Source organism: Labeo rohita, chromosome 22 (genome assembly GCF_022985175.1).
Source record: "Labeo rohita strain BAU-BD-2019 chromosome 22, IGBB_LRoh.1.0, whole genome shotgun sequence".
Lineage (NCBI taxonomy): Eukaryota > Metazoa > Chordata > Actinopteri > Cypriniformes > Cyprinidae > Labeo > Labeo rohita.
Window position 1 is genome coordinate 35467199 of NC_066890.1, and position 27385 is coordinate 35494583.

Sequence of the window (27385 nt, forward strand, 5' to 3'; positions counted from 1 at the left end):
GCGGAAACTAGAGATTACAGTTTATAAATTTTTAAATATGGATATTTTTCTTACAAAAATGCATTGATTCACTTGAGAAGGCCTTTATTAATCCCCCGGAGCTGTGTGGAGTACTTTTTATGATGGGTGGATGCACTTTATTGGACTTCGAAATCTCAACACCCATTCACTGCAATTATAGAGCTTGGAAGAGCCAGAATATTTTTTTAAATATAACTCTGATTGTATTCGTATGAAAGAAAAAAGTCATATACACCTAGGCTGGAGTATATCATGGAGTAATTTTCAAATTTCCCTTTAACTACAATGACCTTTGTTTCACTGCCACATTATTAAGATTTATTATCTATTATGTCATTTTTTTTAACAGGTTGCCCACCAGTGTTAACCAACCAGGGTTGTCGGAATCCAACACTGGCCTATCAAGGCTGTATGCGCTCTGTTATCATTAACAACCAGCCAATCAACTTCTACATGGTGCAGCAAGGCCTGCTGGGAAACTACAGCAAGCTCCATTTTGACATCTGTGGCATTCGTGACAGGTATATCTATTAGTAATTCTGTTTGATATGCTAATGACGAGTGGGTTTTTAAATAAATTATTGTGATTCACTCATTATGAGATAATGAGTGACACAAACAAGCGCAGTTTCAAAACAACGTAGCGTAGTGGTAAAATCCATGCCAGTGATTTGCAAGCTAATTGGGATTCACCTTTTTTGCCTGGAACTTCAAATGTGTGAAAATGTTTCACGCCTCGCCCAAGAGGATTGATGGTTAATGCGATGTTTATGTGAATAAAAATCTAACCGCATACAGTCTGTTTAACGCTAGTGTATTCTAAATGAGTGCAAAAGCCGTGGGCAAAGTTTAAAGCAGGAGCATCAGACAAGGACACAACCTTTGTAACACGTTTGTTCGGTGTTTAACAGAGTGATATAAATTAGAAGTAATTAGCAAGCTGGGAGACCGGAGATTAGAGTTTAAAAGGAAAACAGCTTTAAAAAGCGCTATTTGAAGATGTTTTTGAGCCGTTCTGCATGTGTGTTCTCATTGTGCAAATGACACCATACTACTCTACGCTGTTGCTTGCACAGTGAGCAATATAATGACAGATTTAAATGAATAGAGGGAATGAGCAGATGAGACAGTTCCTCCATTATCCTCCATCCCTTAGCATCCTGGCCTGTTTTCCATGGTCTACTTTATGGCGCACACACAAACGGGAGATAAACAGGAAGGAATAAAAATGAGGCAGAACGACAGAGAAAGAGAGAGAGAATGCTAGGCAGGTGAGGATAAGAGCGTTTGGATGGCAGTGGGGGAGCCATTTAGGTTAGGGTAAGAGCATTAGACAAAGAGAAAGAAAGACAAAGAAAGGCTAATGTACTGAAGGACAGAGGGATGAAGCAAGGAAGAAATAAAGAAATAGCAATGGATAAATTGTTGAAGGAAGGATGAACTGATGGAAGAAAGAAAAAGAACAGATTAATGAATTGTTAAAAATGAAATATTATAGAGAAAGAAGTAAAGACTAAAGCACTGAAGGATGAAAGGATAAACGAAAAGTATAGACAGATTAATGGAAAAGAGAAGGAAAGAAAGAAAGAAAGAGAAAGAAAGAAAGAAAGAAGGATAAATGAAGGATGGATGATGCAAGGATTAAAAGAAAGAAAGAAAGAAAGAAAGAAAGAAAGAAAGAAAGATAGAAAAAGAAAAGAAAACTCAGGACTGAAAAATGGTGGGATGAAAAAGTCATAAGGAAATAAAAATGGATCAATTGAAGGAAGGAAGGAAAGAAAAAATATGGAGGGATGAAGAAAGAAATTGATGGGTGGACAAATGGATAAAAGAGACGGATAGTGAAAAAGAAAGATGAATGAAGGATGGATGATGCAGGGTTTGAAGGAAAGAAAGAAAGAAAGAAAGAAAGAAAGAAAGAAAGAAAGAAAGAAAGAAGGATAAATGAAGGATGGATGATGCAAGGATTGAAAGAAAGAAAGAAAGAAAGAAAGAAGGATAAATGAATAAAGGATAAATGAAGAATGGACGATGCAATGATTGAAAGAAAGAAAGAAAGAAGGATAAATGAAGGATGGATGATGCAAGGATTGAAAGAAAGAAAGAAAGAAAGATAAATGAAGGATGGATGATGCAATGATTGAAAGAAAGAAGGAAAGAGAGAGAGAGAAAGAAAAAGAGAAAGAAAGAAAGAAAGAAAGAAAGAAAGAAAGAAAGAAGGATAAATGAAGGATGGATGATGCAAGGATTGAAAGAAAGAAAGAAGGAAAGAGAGAGAGAGAGAGAGAGAGAAAGAAAAGAGAAAGAAAGAAAGAAAGAAAGAAAGAAAGAAGGATAAATGAAGGATGGATGATGCAAGGATTGAAAGAAGGAAAGAAAGAAAGAAGGATAAAGGATAAATGAAGAATGGACGATGCAATGATTGAAAGAGAAAGAAAGAAAGGAAGAAAAAGAAAGAAGGATAAATGAAGGATGGATGATGCAAGGATTGAAAGAAAGAAAGAAAGAAAGAAAGAAAGAAAGAAAGAAAGAAAGAAAGAAGGATAAATGAATAAAGGATAAATGAAGAATGGATGATGCAATGATTGAATGAAAGAAAGAAAGAAAGAAAGAAAGAAAGAAAGAAAGAAAGAAAGAAAGAAAGAAAGAAAGAAAATGAAAGAATAGAGATAGACAAAGAAAAGAAAACTCAAAACTGAAAAATGGAGGGATGAAAAAAATAATAAGGGAAGAAAAATTAATCAACTGAAGAAAGGAAGAAAGGAAAGAAAAAATATGGAGGGATGAAGAAAGAAGGATTGATGGGTGGACAAATGGATGAAAGAGAGATGGATAGTGAAAAAGAAAAATGGATGAAGAAAGTGAAAGGATAGGTGGTTGAATTAATGGAAAAGAAGGACAAAAATAGATGAACTGATTGAGAAAAAATATAAATGAATGAAGGGGTTAAAAAGGATGGAAGGAAGAATTAATTAAATAGGATATGACTGAAAGTATGCAAGAAAGACTGATGGATGGAAGAAAGATTAAAAGATAAAAAAAAAAAAAATCGCTACAGTAGTTAAATCAGGATAAGCGCGTTAGACAAAGTGAAAGTCAAAGAAAAGAAGCCATCTAGCTAGTCAGGTTAGGTTAGGGCATTAGACAAAGAGAAAGATAGTTAGGGGACAAAAGAGAGATAGCCGGATTTGGAAAAGAGCATTACTGAAAGGCAATGCTAGCCAGGGAAAAGGAGAGGGGGTGAGATCGTAAATTCTCTGCTGTCAATCTCGTCTCTGCAGGTCTTTCTGGCAACGTACGCCACATTCTTCACCGAGCAAATGCTCAGACCTGGCACCTGGGCAAATGACTGTTGGCAGGGCCGGCGTGGGGATGAATTGTGATTTTAGCTCTGCCAACATGCTGTGAACGTTCCAGGGGGAAAAGGCAGTTCCAGGCATGCATCCACGACCCACTCAGTCTGATGTGCCCTTGTCAAACAAAATTTGAAATGCTCTTTTGACCAACCATCACCTCAGAAATAAAACAGGCCAAAATTGTGTTGTGACAAGTTTAATTGTTCACAAGGAACCAACTTGGCCTTCATGGTAGCAGCTGTTGAATTATAACATATGTTGTGAAACAACACTTACATTTAAGGTTTTTTCCCTTTGGCTTAATTTTGTTAAGCGGTTGTACTCTCTTTTGGGACCTTGATTTAAAACTAAATTCTGACTTTTTAGATTATGAGAGTGCATACTTTCTTATACTGTTTGACAGAGAAGTTTGTTGAGTGTTCAGAATATAACCTAGGATAGCTAACTAATCCTAGTTGCCCTATGTACTTACAACATTTCAACATTTAAGAATGTAATACCCACAACGATTCTGATAGGCTGCTGAGAAGCACCCAGAATGAGATGGCCACTGCAGAACACAAGATCCAGGGGCCGAGGTTGGATCCAGATCCAACTCCTCCCACCTTACATATCCTTAAACCTACTCATCTCCAGCCCCTGATCCCTAAACCCACCCATCTCCACCCCTAAACCTACCCATCTCCACCCCCTGGATCTTGTGTTCTGCAGTGAGGGGCTACTGCCCAGAGTAGGGGCACATCAGGGTTATGGTTAGTTCTGATGGGTTGAAGACTGGGATCCAAAGTAGAGGCATGTCAGAAAAAGGGTTAGTTCTGATGGGTTGGTGAGTGACATCCAGTTGGTTGCATTTGTAAGCAGTTGTACTCAACCTCAATTTAAGACCAAATTCTGACTTTTTAGATTTGTGAGAGTGCATACTTTCTTATGCTGTTTGACAGACATTTGTTAAATGTTTAGAATATAACCTGGGCTAGCTAACTAATCCTAGATGTTCTACGTACTGACAACATTTCGACACTCGAGTGCAATACCCAAAATGATTCTGACTGGTTGTTAAGAAGTGCCCAGAGTAGGGGCATATCAGGGTTATGGTTAGTTCTGATGGTTTGGTGACTGGCATTCAAAGTAGGGGCATGTCAGAAAGAGGGTTAGTTCTGATGGGTTGGTGAGTAACATCCAGACTGGTTGCATTTGTAAACAGATGTACTCAATCTTACCTTAATTTAAGACCAAATTCTGACCGTACTGTTTGACAAAAAAGTTTGAGTGTTCAGAATATAACGTAGGCTAACTAGCTAATCCTAGTTGTCTTAAATACTGACAACATTTTGACATTTAAGAGTGCAATACCCAAAATGATAGTGGCATCCAAAGTATGGGCATGTCAGAAAAAGGGTTAGTTCTGATGGGTTAGTGAGTGACATCCAGACTGGTTGTATTTGTCTTTGGTCTTGATTCAAGACCAAATTCTGACTTTTTAGATTGTGAGGCTACATACTTTCTTATACTTTTTGACAGAACAGTTTGAGTGTTCAGAATATAACCTAGGCTAACTAGCTAATCCTAGTTGTCCTAAATACTAACAACATTTTGACATTTAAGAGTGCAATACTCAAAATGATACTAATGGGTTGTTGAAGCACCCATTGTAGGGGCATATCAGGGTTATGGTTGATTCTGATGGATTGGTGACTGGCATCCAAAGGAGGGGCATGTCAGGAAAAGTGTTTGTGCTGATGGGTTGGTGAGTGATGTCCAGACTAGTTGCATCCATAAGCAGTTGTACTCAATCTTAGCTACTTTGGGACCTCGATTTAAGACCAAATTCTGACTTTTTAGACTGTGGGAATACATACTTTCTTATACTTTTTGACAGAAAGGTTTAAGTATTCAGAATATAACCTAGGCTAACTAGCTAATCCTAGTTGTCTTAAATACTGACAACATTTTGACATTTAAGAGTGCAATACCCAAAATGATACTAATGGGTTGTTGAGAAGCACCCAGAGTAAGGGCATATCAGAGTTATGGTTAGTTCAGGTGGGTTGACGACCGGCATCCAAAGTATGGGTATGTCAGAAAAAGAGTTAATTCCGATGGGTTGGTGAGTGATGTCCAGACTACTGCATTTGTAAGCAGTTGTACTCAGTCTTAGCTACTTTGGAAACTTGAATTAAGACCAAATTCTGTCTTTTTAAATGGTGTGAGTTCATACTTGTACTGTTTGACAGAGTAGTTTAAGTGTTTGGAATATAACCAAGGCTAGCTAACTAATCCTGGTTGTCCTATGTACTGACAACATTTCAACACTTAACAGTCCAATACCCAAAATGATTCTAACTGGTTGTTAAGAAGCGCCCACAGTAGGGGCATATCAGGGTTTTGGTTACTTCTAATGGGTTAATGACCAGCATCCAAAGTATGGGCATGTCAGAAAAAGGGTTAGTTCTGATGGGTTGGTGAGTGACGTCCAGACTGATTGCATGTTATAGTGATGATGATTTATAATTGGTTGGCCAAGACTCAAACTCGTTACCTTTGGGTTAAAAGTCCGATTTTCTAACCATTAGGTTAACTGCCATTAAATTTGTGTTCCCTGACCGAGAATCTAACCTGAGCCACGGCGGATGAGAGTGCGGAATCTGAGTAAGAAGCATCCAAAGTAGGCATGTCGGAGTAATGGAATATTCTGAAGAGTTGGTAAGCCGCAACTGAAGTAGAGGGAAGTCAAAATGAAATCAAATTCTGATTGATTGGCAAGCAGCATCCAGAGATAGGGGTTCATTATAGTAATGGTTACTTCTGAAGAGTTGCTGAACATCCATGGGGTATGTCAGGGTGGTAGTTAATTCTGATGAGTAGGTGAGCAGCATCCAGAATAAGTGCATGTCATAGTTCTTGTCATTTCTGATCACTCAATAAACAGAATCCAGAGTTGGGGAATATCACCAGAGCCCTTCCCGCAGGGGAAGCCTTGAAGGTTAGCTCAAAATGGTGTTGGATCCTGACAGGCAGACATAGTTAGTTCTGACTGAATGGAATTCATTGGAGGAGTTGCCTTAGTACGCGGAATAAAGTGCATTAGAAAATTCTGATGGGTAGGTGAGCAGAATCTAGAGTAGAGGCACATCGTAGTGATTGTTGGAGAGCATCCAGAGTATAGGCATGTGAGGGTGGTAGTTAATTCTGATGGTCGGTTGAGCAGCATCCAGAATAAGTGCATATTGTAGTGATGGTGATTTTTGATCGGTCACGTCGCCCGAGCCTTTCCCATAGGGGAAGCTTTCAAGGTTAACTCAAAAAGGTGTAACAGGGGTGTAATCTCGACAGGCAGACAGAGTAGTTCAGTTTGAATGAAAGTCATTGGAGAAGATGCCTCAATACGCTGAACTGCTTCAGTGTTGAAACAGCTCATCACTTTGTAAATCGACTGCCTTGACAGCGTCTTCAACACATTTGCTCTGACATAGTCATTTTGGTAAAAGTTATATTTAGAACTTGATACGGAAAATGGGTTGTTCTCTAAGAGAAGTCAAGGGAATATTCCGACAGGTAGGATACTTGCCACATCCCACTGATTTCTACACAAACGCTGGATGACTTTCGTCATATTAACAAAAGTGAGTGATGTGTGGCGAAACATAGTGTCCGATACTCGGAATCTGTGCTCTACATTTATGCATACACACAGCAGTGAGTAGTGAACAAACACACGCACCCTGAACACACCCCCCGGAGCAGTGGGTAGCCATTTTTGCTGTGGAGCCCAGGGAGCAGCTAGGGTTCGGTGCCTTGCTCAAGGGTGTCACCTCAGTCGTGGTATTAAAGATGGAAGACAGCAATGTACATTCACTCCCCCCCACCTACAGTTCCTGACAGTACTAAGACTGGAACACGTATCCTTTGGGTTACAAGTCCAACTCTATAACTGTTAGGCCATGACTGCCCCCAAATTTGTGTTCCCTGACCGGTAATCGAACCCGGGCCATGGTGGTAAGAGTGCCAAAACCTAACCAGTAGACCACTAGGGAGTGCAGCATTGAATAAACCAGTTTCAAACCAAGTAGCTTTCTGTTGGTCATCACATGACCAACTTAAAGGGTTAGTTCACCCAAAAATGAAATGTTCCAAACCCGTAAGACATTTGTTCATCTTCGGGAACCCAATTTAAGATTTTAAGATTTTTGATGAAGTCCGAGAGTTCTCTGACCCTCCCATAGACGGCAAGGGTACTACCACATTCAAGGCCCAGAAGAATACAGAGATGATCGACAAAATGGTTTAACTGTAATTTTTACGAAACTACTACAGTACTTTTTCATGCAAAGAAAACAAAAACCACTGCTTCTACTTTACTTCTACTACATCTACAGCCTTTCCTGCATCACTTGTGGATGTGCGTCCATGAGAGTACCACGACACATGCGTGTGGCGGAGGCGCCACTGACCCGCATCCACAAGTGACACAGTAGAGAAACGAAAATGTGGAATAAAGTCATTATTTATGTTTTGTTTGCACAAAAAAAGTATTCACATAGCTTTGTAAAATTACAGTTGAACCACTGATCTCACATGGACTACTTTGTAAATCATCTTGGTACTTTTCTGGGCCTTGAACGTGGTAGTACCCTTGCTATGGGTCAGAGAGCTCTCGGAATTAATTAAAAATAGCTTAAATTGTGTTCCAATGATGAACGAAGGTCTTCCAGCTTTGGAACAACATGAAGGTGAGTAACTAATGACATAATTTTAATTTTTGGGTGGACTATCCCGTTTAATTATGAGGAAATTCCTGATTGTGTGGATTGCTATTGAAATTACTGGATTTCTCCCACGAAAATTTGTTGAACAATGCTAAATGTGACCACCCCCTATAAACTGATGTCATGTGCACGAGTTTTCTCATTGGCTTTTCATGATTGTTACGCTTTTTTTCAATGATATAGGTTGCCATATAGGTTGCTCCTCTTGCATCTTAGTGATGGATGTTACTAATTCTTAATGGTTAGACCCAAAGTATTATTGTCATTAAAAAATTGTATTTCCTGACTGGGAATCGAATCCGGGCTGTGGCAGTGAAAGCACCGAATCCTAACCACTCACCCACCGGGGAATGTAGCACTGTACAAAGCACAGCTCAAGTAGCTTTCTGCTGGTCATCACATGACCAACTTAAACATTAAAAAAAAGTGAGGAAATGTTTTGTCCTCTCTGAGAATTTCTGATGTGACCAACCCCTAAAACTGATGTTGTGTCCGCAAGTTTTCCGCATCGACTCTTATTGACTGTTACGCTATTCTCAATGATATAGGTTGCCATCTCCTCTTACGTCCTAGTGATGGATATTGCTAATTCTTAAAGGTTAGACCCAAAGTATTGTTGTCATAGTTTAGTTAATTTTGATTGGTTGGTATACAGCACCCAGAGTAGGGGCACGTCATCTTGCAACGATCCTGAACGCTGTTGACTTATGACTGTCTAGCCAAGCCAAGGACAAAAACATAAAGAATCATTTGAGGGACAAATGAGCCTTTGAGATGCGACATCATTAAGAGCCACATGAAGCTTGTTGAGTACCAAGGCTGTAGAAGATGTGGTTGTTTTCGCTTCAGTAAAGCCTATCAGCCGGAGTAAATGAAGATAAGCGAGGCCAGTTGTTGGTTTTGGCTGTCCTCTAGAATAAGTTAGAAAGTCTCGAAAAGGTATTCTCCTCTCTCTCTGATGGCCTTTGATCACCATGCTAAATCATTTGTGTAGACCTAGACTAGCGTGCTTCAGACACTTTCTCCCTGTCTTTCGCTGTATATCTTGCCGTCTCCTGTTTTTTCCACCACTTTCGTTGTCTCTTTATCACCCTGTCTAACCTATGGCTAGGCCCGAAGTCCCTGTCCTCGCCAGCTGACTGCAGTTTGATATGTCAAGACAGATCAATAGAGATTTGGATAGCGGCCACTGGGCCAAGACACCTCAGCTCCTGCCAACAACCCCCTCCCATTGTCCTGAATAGCGCCTGCAGGGAGGAACTGGTTTGTGGACGAATATATGTAGCTATCTTTAGTAATCGTGAGGGGTGATGCTACCCACGTTGCCCTGCTCTTCATAAGATGCATAGCAGAAGCAAGCAGAGAATGAAATGAGAATGAGAGAGTGATGGTAATCTTTAATCACACACGCTCTGGCTGAATGATGATTCGCACCACAGCACTTTAGATATCCTTTGGTTACCATCCGTGGCCTCTTAGATTTTGCTCCTTTTAACCTTTCTGTACCAATCACTTTTTTCCCCAAAAGACTGGCCTTTGTACTCCTGTGCTTAACCTTGCAGAAAAGACACAATTAAGATGTATTCAAACGCATTTCAGCGTTTAACAGTCAGGATTCATCCTGCATTGTTCGTTGGGTTGTGCTGAGATCAGCCGGCACCGGTGTAGATCGACCTCTGCTGAGTTTCAGAAACGTCGAAATCTTGCAGCCAGTGCGGCGAGACGGTTGTTATTCCTGTCCTCCCTTTCCTCATCACACTTATTGTGCACGATTCATTGGTTTATTTAAAAATGATTTAATGTCTAAGTCTCTGAAACAATGTGTTTTTGGGATGACATTGTTTTGGGCTTCTGTTATAACACTGTACAGTGTTTCTAAAATACTGCAGAAAATTTATGTGAATAAGATTACTTCAGTTACACCTTGAAAATTAAGCATTATTGTTGGGATACGTCGAGATGTTCTCAAGGATGCCTTATACCTTCCACAACCCGAACTGCCGAAAGATACGATTTGATATAAAAAATACCAACATATTTCGGGGTTCAACTTCAGTCCAGTTTCATCCTCCACTGTTCATCTGTTAGTGCTGAGATCAGCTCACGCTGGTTTAGAATCGACCTCTGCTGAGTTTCAGACACGGCCGCAATCCTGCGGCCTATGAGGCGAGACGGTTGTCATTTCTCTCCTCCCTTCCCTCATCACACGCTACATGGATATGAGTTATTTCTGCCACAATGGAGTCTGACAGCTGTGTTTTCTTCTTCTTCTCATTATCCTGGTCTTTTGTTCGCTTTTTCTACTTTAAATGAATCAAAGTAGCAATCAAGCATCGGAAGATTCTTTAAAGTTCTTTTTTCTGCACCTCTGCAGGTATTAATATTTTGTACTGCATTTGATTAGTGGTTTCGATTGATTAATTTTCTTCTAGTGGCAGAAACTATTACAACGTTAGCACCTTTTAGATTCAACGGTCTTTGTTTAGCCGACAAAGAGGCACTTCAAAAGAGATCGTAATTTTAGAGCTAAATACATACGCAGATGGTTTCGTTGAAATATATTTTAACAAAGGGGTTCAGTCGTGTTACAGTTTTAATTAGCATTTTTACACGCAGGTATTTAGCATATGCTTTGGATTAAATCGCTTGTGTATTTTGGAACTTAATTTCAGCAAAGTTTCCTTGTCATTTAGGATCCATTAAGTAATTTTTATGAGTAATGCTTCATATGGATAGACTTTACCTGCTGATAATTAAACAGTGGATTTTCTTCATCTCATATGCAGTTAAAACACAGGATGTCGCATGTACGTTAAGAACTTGTTGATCATTTTAGAAGTCGCTAATAGTTCATATATTGCTTGCATCCCAGCAGAGACAGCAAGAGAAAGTTTGGCTCTTGGCTTCGAATTTAACTTCATCACATTCACAATCTTTCATCACTTGTCCACTGTCCTCATCCTTGAGTACGCGTTCAGTCGGTCGCAAAATTGATGCCTCCTTCGTGAGCTTTCAGCCTCGCTCATCTATTTCCTAATAGTCACTTGTGGTTATTGATTGATGCCACATCCTAAATCCCTCCGAGCACAAAATGCATTACTGTTCGGTATTGTACCGTATGTTGCAGTGTATCGTTTGTGTGATTTGTGTAATTCCACAATGTATTTTCCACCCTGCTGTAAGTACCATCAAAGTTTGATCATCAAATCTTATGCTTCCTGCAGATGTCTTCCTAACTACTGCGAGCATGATGGAGAATGTTCTCAGTCCTGGAACACGTTCTTCTGTGACTGCTCGGGAACTGGATACACGGGAGCCACCTGTCATAACTGTGAGTTAAAAGAAACGATTACAAAAATAACAAAAACATTAAATTGTTTGCTGTTTGTTTGAGAAGGTAGCTAAAAACTCTTTCAACTCTCTCAAGTTTTGGCATTGATGGAAAAAGTAGTCTAAACACTGTTTTTATTTGTTTTTCCATTCTTTTGAAGTTAGTAATACCACTTAGAAAAATGCAAAGCAACCAAAAATGTGTTGTCTACAATGCCAAATAAACAGTTCTCCTTCTTTGATGTTGTTCAACATGAACTGACTTGAGGTTTTGTTGATGTTTTTCTGGTCAGCCATCTTTGAACCCTCCTGCGAGGCCCACCGGCTCACAGGAAGTGCCTCAGGCTTTTTCTCAATCGATCCTGATGGAAGCGGACCGCTCAAATCCACCGTTGTCTACTGCAACATAACCGGTGAGGCCTCTGTGGGATAAAAAAACATGAGTGTTAACATGAATACTGCAAGTGTGGTATAAAAATAGAGATGCATACATACTGTACATGCAGTTTATTTATTTATTTATTTTTGTACAAGTTGTTTGTGTTAAGAAAACATTCCCCCTTCAGTGAATGCGGCTTCTTGTTCACGGCTAAGTTTGACCTTGCCATATTTTAGTATTTTCTAGCACTTTTTTGTTTGTTTGAAACTCTTTGAATATTACAGTATGGTTCAATTCGCTAATGTTAGAGGGATAGTTCTCCACAAAATGAATATTTTGGATATTTTACTCGTCCTCATGTCATTCCAAACCTGTATGAATTTCAAGAATTTTGAAGAATGTGAATAGCCAAACAGTTATTTTTTTCCACACTATGGAAGTCAGTGCATCCTGTAGTGGTAGCTTTATCTCAGGTTACACACGTTACCATGGTTCCTGAAAAGCGAACTTGAGCTGCGTCCTCTAGTGGTCACAGTTTGAGTTCCCTCGAAAGGGAGACAATGCATCCTCTAGTGGTAGCTATGGGGAATGCTAGAGCGACTGCTAGACAACGTAGTTAGAGTTCCCTCGAAAGGGAATATCTCAGGTTATGCGTGTAATCACGATTCCCTGAGAAGTAAACTTGAACTGCATCCTCAAGTGATCAAACTAGCATTCCCCATAGAAGCCGCTAAAGGACGCAGTTTGAGTTCCTTAGAAAGGGGAAAACTGCATCCTCTAGTGGTAGCTATGGGGAACACTAGAGCAACTGCTAGATGGCGTAGTTCAAGTTCCCTCGAAAGGGAATGTCTCAGGTTACACTTGTAACCACGGTTCCCTGAGAAGCGACTTGAACTGCATCCTCTAGTGGTCGTTCTGATGTTCCACATAGAATCAGCTACAGCTAACTTGAACTGCGCCTTCTAGTGGTCACTCTGGTGTTCTTTACAGAAGCCGCTAGAGCAGTGGTTTTCAAACCTATCCTGAAGACACCCCTGCTCTGCACATTTTGTATGTCTTCCTTATTAAACACATCCAAATCTGGTCTTGCAGTCTCTACTAATCAGCTAATGATTTGAATCAGGTATGTTAGATGAGGGAAACATGCAAAATGTGCAGGGAAGGGGTGCCTCCAGGAAAGGTTTGAAACCCACTGCGATAGAGGATAGAGTTCGAGTTTTTCCTAGGTTATGCATATTACCATGGTTTCCTGAGAAGGGAGCTTGAACTGCATCCTCTAGCGGTCACTCTAGTGTTCCCCATAGAAGCCACCAGAGGACGCAGTTTGAGTTCCCTCGAAAGGGAGACAATGCATCCTCTAGTGGTAGCTATGGGGAATGCTAGAGTGACCACTAGACAACGTAGTTCGAGTTCCCTCAAAAGGAATTGTCTCAGGTAAATGTGTCGCATGTAACCACAGTTCTCTGAGAAGTGAACTTGAACTGAGTTCTCTAGTGGTCGCTCTAATGTTCCCTATAGAAGCCGCTAGAGGATGCAGTTCGAGTTCTCTTGAAAGGGAGACACTATATCCTCTAGTGGTAGCTATGGGGAATGCTAGAGCAACTGCTAGACAACGCAGTACGAGTTCTCTCCAAATGGAATGTTCCCCATAGAAGCGGCTGTTACGCATGTTACCATGGTTCCCTGAAAACTCAACTGTGTCCTTTAGCAGTCACTCTAGTGTTCCTTATAGAAGCCACTATAGGATGCATTGTCTCCCTTTCGAGGGAACTCAAACTGCGTCCTCTAGCGGTTTTTATGGGGAATGCTAGAGTGACTTCTAGGGAACACAGTTCGGGTGAACTTCTCAGGGAACCATGGAACGTCTCAGGTTACTCATCTAACCATGGTTCCCCTTCGAGGGAACTCGAACTGCGTCCTCTAGTGGATGTTATGGGGAATGCTAGAGCGACTGCTAGACAACACAGTCTCATGCATGTAACCAGGCATGTAACCATGGTTCCCTGAGAAGCGAACTCAAACTGCGTCCTTTAGCGGTCGCACAAGCATTCCCCATAGTGACCTCTACAGAACACAGTTCAAGTCCCCTCAAAAGTGAACTACAGCTGACCAATAGAGAACAAAGGTTAACATGAATGCAGGCAGCACAAACAATAGAAAATAACTCTGAAGGGTGAATCAACCTTCAGCCTCCACGTCCTGGTTAAAAAGCTTCCTTAAAAGTGCTTGTCAGAATAATTTTTTTGAATTATTCACTTTTTTTTCTGGAGTTTTTTCAAGAAACAGAGCTGTCGAGTTGTTGAAGGTAGTTTTCGGTCAGGGGAAATCTGTTTGAATCCACACCAATGCAAAGTCATTAATCAGAGCATGAACTTGTCCAATCGCTGATGGATGTTGCGCTGTCTGCCAGGGCTGTCTGGGTCCCAGGGTGCGCAACAACGGGTCTGTCCGGGGGAAACCGCGGTCGGCCCATTTTGCTGGAACGTTATACACGCCGCTCATTTTGTGAAATATTACTCATCTCCTGCAGAACTGTGATAAAGCATCGCTCTCATACACACACATCCGCTGGCTCAGGATCCACTAGAATAAAGTGCCATTGACTTGGCCAACCTCAATTAGAAATGCCGCATGAAATGTAAATTACTGTACGCTTGGCACACGCGGACTTAAGTGCCTGCTGGCTGAGTAAACAGGACCCCCCTGCTGAGGTGTTTGCTGGATAAATGAAAGCTGACGTCAGAGGTGTAGCCTTAAGTCTGGGTTGGAGGAGACTTGCTGCGCAGCTTTATTTTTAAAGCTAATTGAAGTCGTGCTCTTTTCTCGTTATGATTTGTGTAGGTTATTATCTGGATTACAGCTCGCTTTTGTGATTGAATGAACCGAGGAGGTATGAAGTGCTACGGATTCGGTTTAGCAAAGGATTGATTTTTGACAGTGCAGAAAAGATGGGCAAAGTGCTGCTGCTTACAACATGCTGTGTAGTGTTTACTACAGTTTGCTGACTAAAAATGGTATTTTCAGATAGTGATGAAAAAAAATATAGATGTTTCAGATTTGTAACCCAGTTTTTTCCGTGTTTTCCAGATGATAAGGTTTGGACCGTAGTGAATCACAACAGCACGGAGATGGTGAGGGTTCAAGGGTCGTCGCTTCAGAAGCCCCACGTGATGAAGTTTAACTACAGTGCGTCTCTGGAACAGCTGCGGACGCTTGTGGGCAGGTCTGAACAGTGCCAGCAGGAAGTTGTTTATCTCTGCAGGAAGTCCCGCCTCTTTAACACATGGGGTGGGTATTGAACAACTTGAGCATTCTGCTCTACATCTGAAACAGTTCTTTCCAAGTCCTTATTCTTGATTAAAATGTCTCAGATCATTGGATAATTTACCCAAAGTGGAATTTGTTCAGATCTATAATCTGACTTGACCCCAATCTAATTACAATATTAATTGATGGGAAATGGTGACATTTATAAACTAGCCAGTCCTTGAAATTGTTCATCAGTTTGTGGCGGGCACAGAGAAATTTGCATAATGAGATCTGAAGTTGGGTCCCGTTCTTGCGCTCTGGTGGCTGTAGAGCAAAGGAACAACGATTGGCCTGATTTTTCCTGGGGGGATATTGAGTAGAAAGGCTAAACGTGTGGAATAATGGTGGCTGGATCTGGTGGGAATATCTCCATTGACTGTTAAACTCTGTTAAACTTCAGAGGAAAACAATGCCAATTCTGACCATGAGTTTTCCAGCTCTTACTTATCTGCAGTTGTTAACTGTATCTTTGAGATGATCATTATTGTTATTCTTGGAATTTTTCATATTAGTAAACTTACTTATTCAGTTATAATTTTGTTTGTTAGTAGTACTGACATTTGTCAAATTAATGTATAACCCTTTTTTTAAATCATTTAAATTTAATTTTATTTAATATTATTTTTACATTTGATATAATTTAAAAGAATAATAATTAGTAGTAGTACCAGTATTATAATAATAATAATAATAATAATAATAATAATAATAATTATTATTATTATTATTATTGGTATTTGTCAAATTAGTCTATAACCCTTTTTAGTAGTATCAGTATTATTTTTAATTTAAAATAATTTAATCATTTAAAAATAATTATTTTATGTAAAAATAAATTAATTTTAATTTATCTGAAGATTATTGTTAAATTAACCATATTAAATTTATATAAAATAATTATTATTATTATTATTATTATTATTATTATTATTATTATTGCCATTTGTCAAATGTTTTTTATTTACTTTTTTTAAATAAAAAAATATATTTATTTATTATTGATTTCATATAATTTTTACATTTGATATCATTTAAAATTAATAATTTTATGTAAAAATAAATTTATTTTAATGTAACTGAAGATTATTGTTAAATTAACCGTATTAAATTTATATAAAATATTATTATTATTATTATTATTATTATTATTATTATTGTTATTGCCATTTGTCAAATTAGTTTTTTTTTACTTTTTTAAATAAAAATATATTTATTTATTATTGATTTCATATAATTTTTACATTTAATATAATTTACAATAATAATAATAATAATAATTATTATTATTATTATTATTATTATTATTGGTATTTGTCAAATTAGTCTATAACCCTTTTTAGTAGTATCAGTATTATTTTTAATTTAAAATAATTTAATCATTTAAAAATAATTATTTTATGTAAAAATAAATTAATTTTAATTTATCTGAAGATTATTGTTAAATTAACCATATTAAATTTATATAAAATATTATTATTATTATTATTATTATTATTATTATTGCCATTTGTCAAATGTTTTTTATTTACTTTTTTTAAATAAAAAAATATATTTATTTATTATTGATTTCATATAATTTTTACATTTGATATCATTTAAAATTAATAATTTTATGTAAAAATAAATTAATTTTAATGTAACTGAAGATTATTGTTAAATTAACCGTATTAAATTTATATAAATTATTATTATTATTATTATTATTATTATTATTATTGTTATTGCCATTTGTCAAATTAGTTTTTTTTTTACTTTTTTAAATAAAAATATATTTATTTATTATTGATTTCATATAATTTTTACATTTAATATAATTTACAATAATAATAATAATAATAATAATAATAATAATAACAGTTAGTAGTAGTAGCAGCAGTAGTAGCAGTATTATTTTAATAATAATTATTTGTTTATTTTTTATAATTTAATTATTAAATTATTACATTTAATTTAAATTAATATTATTTTTAAATTGTCAATATTAAATGTATAGAAATTATATTATGTATTAAATATTATTTTTATTATTATTGTATAACTTTTAAACTAGGAGCTAAGATTACAAAGTCAAAACCAAATAATAAAGTTGCATTTGTAAAATATAAAGGAAAAATTACTTATAGCCATCTTTTCTTTTTTCTTTTCTCTTTTTGTTTAATTCTGTTTTTTACTGAATGTTTAACCTGATTTAACTTGAAACATGTAAGTGTGAGTAATTAATAAAATGTGTTCGGGCAAACTATGTTTACCAGCCTTAACACAAAAATAGTCATTGACTGTCAGTATTAACCTTCTATATTGGCACATCCCTAAGGCGTTTTTTGTTACATGTCACAGTCACTGGCGAAATAAAGGAACGTGTTATCTGAAATGTGTTTGCTCCAGATGGAACGCCCTTGTCCTGGTGGCTGGACCGGGCAGGAGAGAGAAGGACGTACTGGGGTGGATTTCTCCCCGGGGTGCAGCAGTGCGCCTGCAGTCTGGATGAGAACTGCATCGATATGAACCACTTCTGCAACTGTGACGCTGACCGCAGCTCATGGTACGAGCCGCCACTGTTTGCCTGTTTCTACACTAGTGCGCTTTCATATTAGATTCTGTGTTGTTTTGTTTGTAATCTGTTGAATATCATCTCAGCACATGTTGACAGTATCAATAGCTGTAGATAGTGAGAGCGGCTGTGTAAACACAGCTATTGTTTGCTTGTGAACAGGGAGAATGACACGGGAATGCTGTCCTACAAAGAGCACTTACCAGTGACCGAGATCTTAGTAGGAGACACAAACCGAAGCGGGTCAGAAGCCATTTACAGAGTGGGATCTCTGCACTGCTACGGGGACAGTACGTAAGCATACATATCTCACTTTATCACGCTTTAGAAATGCACAGAAATGCAGATGTGCAAGTGAAATCTATCACAAGGGATAGGCATATGCTTTTTTTTTTTTTAATGCATCTTTTGTTTTTGATCTTTTACTTTTTAGGCATGTTTTAAGAAAATAAACCAATGGTGTATCTGCTGCATTATTAGAATGCACAGTGTTGGGGATAGTTATTTTTAAAAGTAATGGATTACAATATTGTGTTACTCCCTAAAAAAGTAGGGAGTAACTAAGACTGTCTTAAGAAAGTAAGTCATGTTTTCTTGTCAATTAAAAAGTAATGTGTTACTTAACCACTGAAGTATCTGCAGAATTTTTTAATTAAATGCGCAGTATTGGGTAAAGTTACTTTTAAAAGTAATGGATTACAATATTGTGCTATGTCTTAAGAAAGTAACTAATTGTGGTACTTAGTTACTTTTTATGAAAAGAAATGAGTTACCTTACATTTGCGTTAGTTTTTCTACAGGAGGACAGGAGGGCTGTCAGTCAATAAATGAGAACTAGTACTGGCGTTACATTTTTTTTTTAAGAGTAACTTTTATTTTATTTTAAATTAAAAAAGTAATGTTTTACTTAACCAATGAAGTATCTGCTATATTATTAATAAAATGCATAGTATTGGGAAACTTACTTTTATATGTTTAACTTTTACTGTTTATCTTTTACTTTTTAGTTACATTTTAAGAAAATAAACTAAAAAAAAGTATCTGCTGCTGTATTAGAAGGCACAGTGTTGGGGAAAGCTACTTTTAAAAATAATGGATTACAATATTTCGTTACTCCCTAAAAAGGTAACTAATTGCGTTACTTAGTTACTTTTTATGGAAAGTAATGTGTTACATTACTTTTGTGTTACTTTTTCTCATCTAAGCAGAAGGATAGGAGAGTTGTCAGTCAATAAACAGAAAACAAAGTAACTGGCGTTACTTTTTTGAAAAAAGTAACATTTTCTTGTAAATAAAAAAGTAATGCATTACTTTGCTAGTAACAAAAATCTGATTACATAACTCACGTTACTTGTAATGCTTTACCCTCAACACTGTGAAAGCGTCACAATTCTATCTATCTATCTATCTATCTATCTATCTGTCTATCTACCTACCTACCTACCTATCTATCTCTTTTACTTTTTAATCACATTTTATGAAAATAAAACCAGTGAAGTATTTGCTGTATTAGAATGCACAGTATTGGGGAAAGTTACTTTTAAATTGATTACAATATTGCGTTACTTGCTAAAAATGTACTAATAATGTTACTTAGTTACTTTTTATGGAAAGGACAGGAGAGATGTCAGTCAATAAGTAACTTAGATGTTTTCTTGTAAATCAAAAAGTAATGTGTTACTTTACTAGATACTTCACAAAAAGTACAAAAAAAAATCTGATTACATAACTTGCATTATTTGTAACTTGTGTTACGCTCAACATTGAGAAACTCACAATTTGTTCTATCTATCTAAAAAGGTAACTTATTATGTTACTTGGTTACTTTTTATGGAAAGTAATGTGTTACATTACTTTTGCGTTACTTTTTCTCATCTTAGTAGAAGGACAGGAGGGCTGTCAGTCAGTAAATTGGAAAACAAAGTAACTGCTATTACTTATTTTTTATTTATTTTTTTATGAAATATCTAAACATGTTCCCTAAATAATATTAAATGCTTTTTTAGTAGTTACCACATTAGTGCAGGTTAAGAAATGGAACCTGTGAAACTGTCACAGTCAATTTATTAAAATAATTCACTGATTTATTCTTTTTTTTTATTGTAGTGTTAATACATTCAGTTTAACTGATTCTGACAGTGTATTACAATTATCATGTTTAATATTTTCTGACTTTTAACGTGCTAAAACATTCAGTTCCAGTGAATTTGTTACATTTACTTGAGTCTGACAGATGCTTTTATCCCAAAATGACTTGCATTGCAAGCTATAATTTTATCCACGCTTATCCTGGGAATCAAATTCATGATCTTCTAGTTGTTACCACTTTGCTCTGCTGTTGTTGCTGTCAGTTTAATTAATTAATAAATCATGCTTAACCTTTTTTTTTGTGTGTGTGTGCATTTTTGTAGTTAGTGCATTAACACATTAGCCCTATTATGTGCTCTCATGTGCTAATGTGTTAATTTTAACAGCCTTATAAATTGGGTACATCTAGAACTTGCTGTCAGATCATATCACACCTTAGCTATAAAAGAGTGATGTAGTTTAGCTAAATTTCTGACAGGACGCTTTAAATTCCAGGTCATAATTAAGTCTTAACATACTGTAAGTATTTTTAATGAAAACCATAATCGGTCTCCTCTGACTTCAGGGTTCCTGTGGAATGCCGCCTCTTTCTATCAGGAGTCATCCTACCTGCACTTTCCAACGCTTCAGGCCGAGCTCAGCGTAGACATCTCGCTGTATTTCAAAACCACTGCTCCCTCCGGAGTCTTCCTGGAAAATCTAGGCGCAAAAGACTTCATTAGAGTGGAGCTCAGCGGTGAGTGCCTTAAATTGAGAGTGAGACTTTCAAAAAAGTGAAATAACTAACTTTTGTTTTATTTTCTGAAATATCACAGTATTTCTGGTTTTGCAACCTGTCTGTCTAATGCTTTATCAACCCAAATGTGGAAATAAAATAGTAAAAGTCGCTCATATTCATGTCGTGTCATTAGTATTTTAAGCAAAGAGGACAGGATGCAGCCAGTCTGAGTGGAAAGAGCAGTTTTAGTGAACTGTGCCGCTGAAACCATCATCTGTGTAATTACTGTACACAGTTCACTGAAACTGTTCATCTTCATCAAACTGCTTGCCTTCATCTCTTTTATATATTTTCCCCCAAGTACAAGGACTATTTGGCTCTTGGTTGCCAGAATACATTGCCTCCATGTAAACAAGGTAGTTGCATTAATGTAAATGCAGTAACTAATTAGGAGGTTGGCTTCCTGTTCCAGGGTGTTGTTCCATGTTGCTGGACCTTGACTTCCTTTAGGGTTAAAAAAAACCACTTATATATACTTGTATACTTGCGTATTTAAAATATATACATTTATATATATAAAGTGACGAGTCGGCTGCCTCCCCCTGCTTATCATCGTCACCCCGTCCGGTAATCGCTGCCCTTCACGTGCGAGAGAGGAGGGGTGCCAAAACAGCCAGGTCTAGCGGCGTGTGATGAGGAGCACCTGACGCAAATGAAGCCTCATCACCACTGCTGGTGAAATGCCGAGAGCGCCTCTCCTCGGGAGACCGGTCTCTTCCCCGTGCATGCACACTGGTGTCCTCGTGGGTCCGGGAAGGGTGCATTGAGGGAACAAGCGCCGCCGAAGTAACGAGCTGCCGGACCCGCGGTCCGGACAAGAGCCACACCCGTGAGACTGCTGACGGGCTGTTTAATCTCCAGGAAGTGCCATGGGCCAAAGTGGACGAAGCCAAGTATATATAACTGCAAAATGGGGTGGGAACTCCAAAAGTGGGCAGAACCTCCAAAATGGGGCGGGGTCTCGTCACGCAAAGACTTTCCCCATTGGCTCAGGCTTCAGCCTATGGTTCTTGACTTACATTTCAAAACTAAACTTTATAAAATAAAGTTTGTAGTTGATCTCAAATAAAATAAACTATGCTATATAAATAAACATCCTCAGTGAGAGAAGCCCCAAAGCTCGTGGCCAGTGGTTAATGATATAAACGGGAATCACCCCCGAGCTCTCCCACAAGCTCTCCTGCGAGCCGTCCCAGTGAAGCGCAGGGGAAAGATTTTACTCTATTGCTTTGTTTTAAGCAACAGGGGTGTCCTGGTTCTTGAAATTCACAGGGTAGGAGGGGGTAGTGACGCTGGATGTAACTAAAAAGGTCCAATTTTCCAGTGAGGTCTGGTTTGGGAGTTACAGAACGGCTCGGCGATCTCATATCGCATAATCTTATTAGCTGTTTATCTGCCATGCTATTCAATGCCAATCCCGCCGTGCAGTCAATTTCACTGGTTAAGGTTAGGGTAGGGTGTGGCGTAGGGTTAGGGGTTAGCATTTGTGTAGCATAATGTAGGTAATCAACATTGCGATTGACACATCCAATAAAATCTTTAAAATCAGATGTGGGGCGGAGTTTGCGCTGAAGTGGATTGGGGGGGAAACTGTGCATGCATGTCATGTGCCTGTCTGTCAAAGGGAGGAAGCCACACCCTATTTTGGAGAGCCCACCCCATTTTGGAGTTCCCGCCTCCATTTGGAGATTTCCAAGCTGCAGTTATATCCCCCTCGACGAAGCCGCTAGATGAAGCCAGACTCCGCCCCTTACCTGGACCCTTCCTTTTCGAACACTGCCCCTCCTTCATGGAACCCCCAGCACGACGAGGACACCAGATCCCCTGATTATTTTGGACAATTTATTTTTTCCCCTTTTTGGACATTTTTTAGTTATTTTATGTTCAAAAAAAGCCTCTCTGAGGCCTGACGTCATGCCCACTGTTGTTTGCGCCCCTCTCTCTCTCTCTCTCTCTCTCTCTATATATACATATATATATATATATATATATATATATGTTAAATACAATTAGCACTACATGTAGTACCTAATAAATGAAATACACAAATTCTGATTCCCACAGCACCCTCTGTTGTGACCTTCACATTTGATGTGGGTAACGGCCCAGTGGTTCTGACGGTAAAGTCTCACGTGCCGCTAAACGACAAGCAGTGGCATTTCGTCCGAGCGGAGAGGAATGTAAAGGAGGCGTCGCTCCAGGTGGACCAGCTGCCCTTGCGTTTCCTGGAGGCCCCGTCTGAAGGCCACACCCACCTTCAGCTCAACACCCAGCTGTTCATTGGTAGGCACCGCCTTGAGTGACAGCTCTTTGCCAGCGGGGAGTAAAAGAATAATATCTCTGTACACATCAGGCACAGATGCTGCTAATAGAGTTTGCATGCTAATTACTTCAATATTAAATTCACTTTCATTATTAATTTTAGGTTTTAGACTAGCACAAAGTCTTATTCCTGTTTAATTTTGGCATGTTAATACTAACAACACTCTGATTTGTTTTTAACTAAATTGTTGTACTAGCGCAAACAAAGCATCCTGACTTTTGCATTTGATTTTGCTGTACTAGTGGTAACAAAGCTAACTGTCTTTTTTTGTATTTAATTTTGTTGTACTAGTCGCTAAAAGCTTAAAAAAGCTTAAGCGCTTAAATTTGTTGCATTTTTGTCTTTGCACATAATTTTGTTGTACTAGCACTAATGACGTTTTCTGTCTTTCTGCACTTAATTTAGTTGCGCTAATGGTAATGATGTTTTTTGTCCTTCTTTTTGTCCTTTCAGTTTTTCTGCGCTTAAACTTGTTGCGCTTAAGATTTGTTTTTTGTGCTTAATTTTGTTGCACTAGCGCAAACAAAGCTTTCTGTCATTTTTGCATTTAAATTTGTTTTTGCAAATAATTTTGTTCTGTTAGTGTAAAGGAGGCTTCCTGTTGGTTTGCACTTAATTTTGTGACGGTTGATTTTGTTGCACTGGAGCTAAAGCAGCATTCCCTGACAGCACATGTACATCTCGGAGACATCTATTTGATGTCTGCATTTACTTCAAGACATCTGCAAGTCATCTTAAACAGTCTTTAAGATGTTTATGATTTAGAATGTATGTAAAACTGACATCTTACAGACGTCTGCCAGATGTTTGTACACAGCAGATGCTTTCCAGATCAAGAGATCTTTAACAGACATCTTGCAGACGTACGTGTGCTATCTAGGTTTTTGGCTCAAATTTGTTGCACTAGTGCTAGCAATTTTTTTTTTTATTATTATTATTTTTTTGTTTGTTTCCTTTGTATTTAATTTTGTTGCAGTAACAAAGCTTTCTGTCAGTTTTGCTTTCTGCGCTTAATTTTGTCTAATTAGCGCTATTTTTCAGTTTTTCTGCGCTTAAACTTGTTGCGCTTAAATAAGATTTGTTTGTTGTGCTTAATTTTGTTGCACTAGCACAAACAAAGCTTCCTGTCATTTTTGCATTTAAATTTGTTTTTGCAAATAATTTTGTTCTGTTAGTGTGAAGGAGGCTTCCTGTTGGTTTGCACTTAATTTTGGTTTATACTTAATTTTGTTGTACTAGCCACAAACAAAGCTTTATTTTACCACTTAATTTTGCTATACTAGCTCTACCAAAAAAAAAAAAAAAAATCACAATTCTGTTGCACTAGCACTAGTGACCATTGATTTTGTTGCACTGGAGCTAAAGAAGCATTCCCTGACAGCACATGTACATCTCGGAGACGTCTATTTGATGTCTGCATTTACATCTTCAAGACATCGGCAAGTCATCTTAAACAGTCTTTAAGATGTTTATGATTTAGAATGTATGTAAAACTGACATCTTACAGACATCTTTTTAGATTGTTTGCTCATCTGCAATACATCTATTGGACATTTCCTATCAGATGTCAAATAGATGTCTATTAGATGTCTTTAAGATGTTTATGAATGTATGTAAAACTGACATCTTACAGACGTCTGCCAGATGTTTGTACACAGCAGATGCTTTCCAGATCAAGAGATCTTTAACAGACATCTTGCAGACGTACGTGTGCTATCTAGGTTTTGTCTTTTTTGGCTCAAATTTGTTGCACTAGTGCTAGCAATTTTTTAATTTTTTTTTTTATTTGTTTGTTTCCTTTGTACTTAATTTTGTTACAGTAACACAGCTTTCTATCAATTTTGCACTTAAATTTGTTGCATTAACCTGTTTTTTGTTTTTGTTTTTTTGCGCTTAATTTTGTTTTATTCGTGTTAAGGAAGCTTTCTGTTGGTTTGCACTTAATTTTGTTGCACTAGCCCTAATGGCATTTTCTGTCTTTCTGCGCTTGATTTTGTTGCACTAGAGCACAGAAGCATTCTGTCTTTTTTGGCTCAAATTTGTTGCACTAGTGCTAACAAGCTTTGTGCTTGTAAAGCGTTTTTTGCGCTTTATTTTGTTGCATTAGTACTAATTTAGTTTTCTGTCTTTCTGCTCTTAATTTCATTGTACTAGCACTAACAAAGCTTTCTGCATTAGTACAACATTAGTTTGCACTTAATTTTGTTGTACTAGCCACTAACCAAGATTTCTTATTTTACCGCTTAATTTTGCTATACTGTACTAGTGCTAATGAAACTTTTGTCTTTCTGCATTTAGCTTTGTTGCACTAGCGCTATGAAGGTTTCTGTCTTTTTTGCAATTAAATTTGTTGCGCAAGTGCAACCAAAGCTTTGTTTTTTTTTTTTTGCACTTAATTTTGTTGCACTAGTGCTAATGACGTTTTCTATCTTTCTGTGCTTAAATTTGTTGTACTAGCACTAACAAAACTTTTGTCTTTCTGCATTTAATTTTGTTGCAGTGAATACAAAAATAATAAATATACAAAAGCACAAAAGTAATATGTCATTGTGGTTATGGATTTAGAATTAGTTAGTCATGTGCCTCAACAAGTGAAGTCATAACATAATGATATCTTTGCAAATCGTTAGCTAATGATTAATTAAAGCAGACAACTGGAAGTTGAAATGCATGGCTTCAACCCTTGAAAATGCATGGCTCCAACTCATTGAGGCACATGACTAACTAATTAATTCTATATCCATAACCACAATGACATATTACTTAAAAATTAGTTAATAGTCCTGTGCCTTAACAAGAAAGTCACAACATAATGATACATTTGCAAATCATTAGCTAATGAGTATTTAAAGCAGACAACTGGAAGTTGAAGTAAATAGCTTTAACCACTGTGGTAATTAGCATGTGAATTTACATAATTAGTTAGTATAATAAGTTATTAGGGAATTAATACATTATGACACATTTAACTAATAACAATTTATTGATTACTTAATCTATGAATCATATAGAATGTTCATTAGCTGCTGATGTAGTAATCATTAATAAATGGTTTAGTTCTTCAAGAATTATGAAGAATTATGAAGCTTTGTTTTTTTTTGCGCTTAGTTTTGTTGCACTAGTGCTAGTGACGTTTTCTGTCTTTCTGTGCTTAAATTTTGTACTAGCACTAATGATACTTTTGTCTTTCTGCGTGCAATTTTGTTGCACTAGCGCTACGAAAATTTGTCTTTTTGCACTTAAATTTGTGCTAGTGGTTTTTTTGTGCTTAATTTTGTTCTATTAGCGTTAAGAAAGCTTACTGTCTCTTTGTGCTTAATTTTGTTGTACTAGCCACTAACAAAGCATTCTTATTTTAGCACTTAATTTTGTTGTACTAGCATCAAAGCTAAAAGAAGCATTCTGTCAGTTTTGCACTTAATTTTGTTGTACTATGCTAACAAAGCTTTGTCTTTTTCATGATTAATTTTGTTGTTGTAGTGCTTATAAAATTGCTGTATTTTTGTCTGTGCAGGAGGCACCGCATCGAGGCAGAGAGGATTTCTAGGGTGCATCAGGTCATTAAATATCAACGGGATGACGCTTGACCTTGAGGAGCGGGCTAAAATGACCCCAGGGGTCAGTTCGGGGTGCCCGGGTCACTGCAGCAGCCAAAACAGCTTGTGTCACAACAGGGGGAAATGTATCGAGAAAAGCAGTGGCTACGTTTGTGACTGCACACACTCGGCCTACGGAGGACCCAATTGCAAGAAAGGTACATTATTATTGATGATAAAACTTTTGCACTAATATTGAGTTTTGACTGTACACTTGGTTTCTGAAATATCATTGGTTTAAAATCATGCACGCAACCACCACCACAATGACATAAAAAATATCAGCGGGAAAGATTTTCTTCAAATGCTGACTTTCCAAGTTAAGGGTGTCAATGAAATAATCTCATTTGAAGCGAATTGCTAAAGATTATAAGTCGTTTTTATTGTTGCTGTTGACTGTACAATTAAGAGTTCATGCATTCTGATGAAGAATAACATGTTTTTGCAAAACTATTTTCCCATCATTCTACGTGGCAGCACAAAAACAAGAAAATAACAATACAAAAAAATTGCACTTAAAGGAGAAGTCCACTTGCAGAACAACAATTTACAAATAATTTACTCACCTCCTGTTCATGTCTTTCTTACTTCAGTCGTAAAGAAATTGTTTTTTGAAGAAAACATTTTAGCATTTTTCTTCATATAATGGACTGATATGGTGCCCCAATTTTGAACTTCCAAAATGCAGTTTAAATGCGGCTTCAAATGATCCTTCGGATATTTTCATTTAAATAATAATAATAATACAATTTATATAGTTTTTAATGCCAAATGCTTGTCTTGTCTTACTCTGCTTGGACTGTTTTTGTTCCAGTTCATGACAGTTAGGGTATGTCGAGAAACTCCCATCTCATGTTCAACTTCGAAATCGTCCTGTATCGCTGTTTT

The 27385-nt window shown here is 37.4% G+C and overlaps 1 protein-coding gene across 1 annotated transcript in view; it reads left to right on the top strand.

Annotated features, from left to right (window-relative positions):
- The window catches only part of cntnap5b (contactin associated protein family member 5b), a 95784-nt gene that overhangs the window by 54382 nt on the left and 14017 nt on the right, over window positions 1-27385 (top strand). The window contains exons 10-18 of the mRNA XM_051095051.1: window positions 371-542; window positions 11368-11474; window positions 11767-11886; window positions 14940-15140; window positions 17547-17703; window positions 17875-18002; window positions 20366-20536; window positions 22643-22861; window positions 26416-26655. Coding sequence (XP_050951008.1) covers window positions 371-542; window positions 11368-11474; window positions 11767-11886; window positions 14940-15140; window positions 17547-17703; window positions 17875-18002; window positions 20366-20536; window positions 22643-22861; window positions 26416-26655 — 1515 coding nt within the window. The remainder of the gene's footprint in view (window positions 1-370; window positions 543-11367; window positions 11475-11766; window positions 11887-14939; window positions 15141-17546; window positions 17704-17874; window positions 18003-20365; window positions 20537-22642; window positions 22862-26415; window positions 26656-27385) is intronic.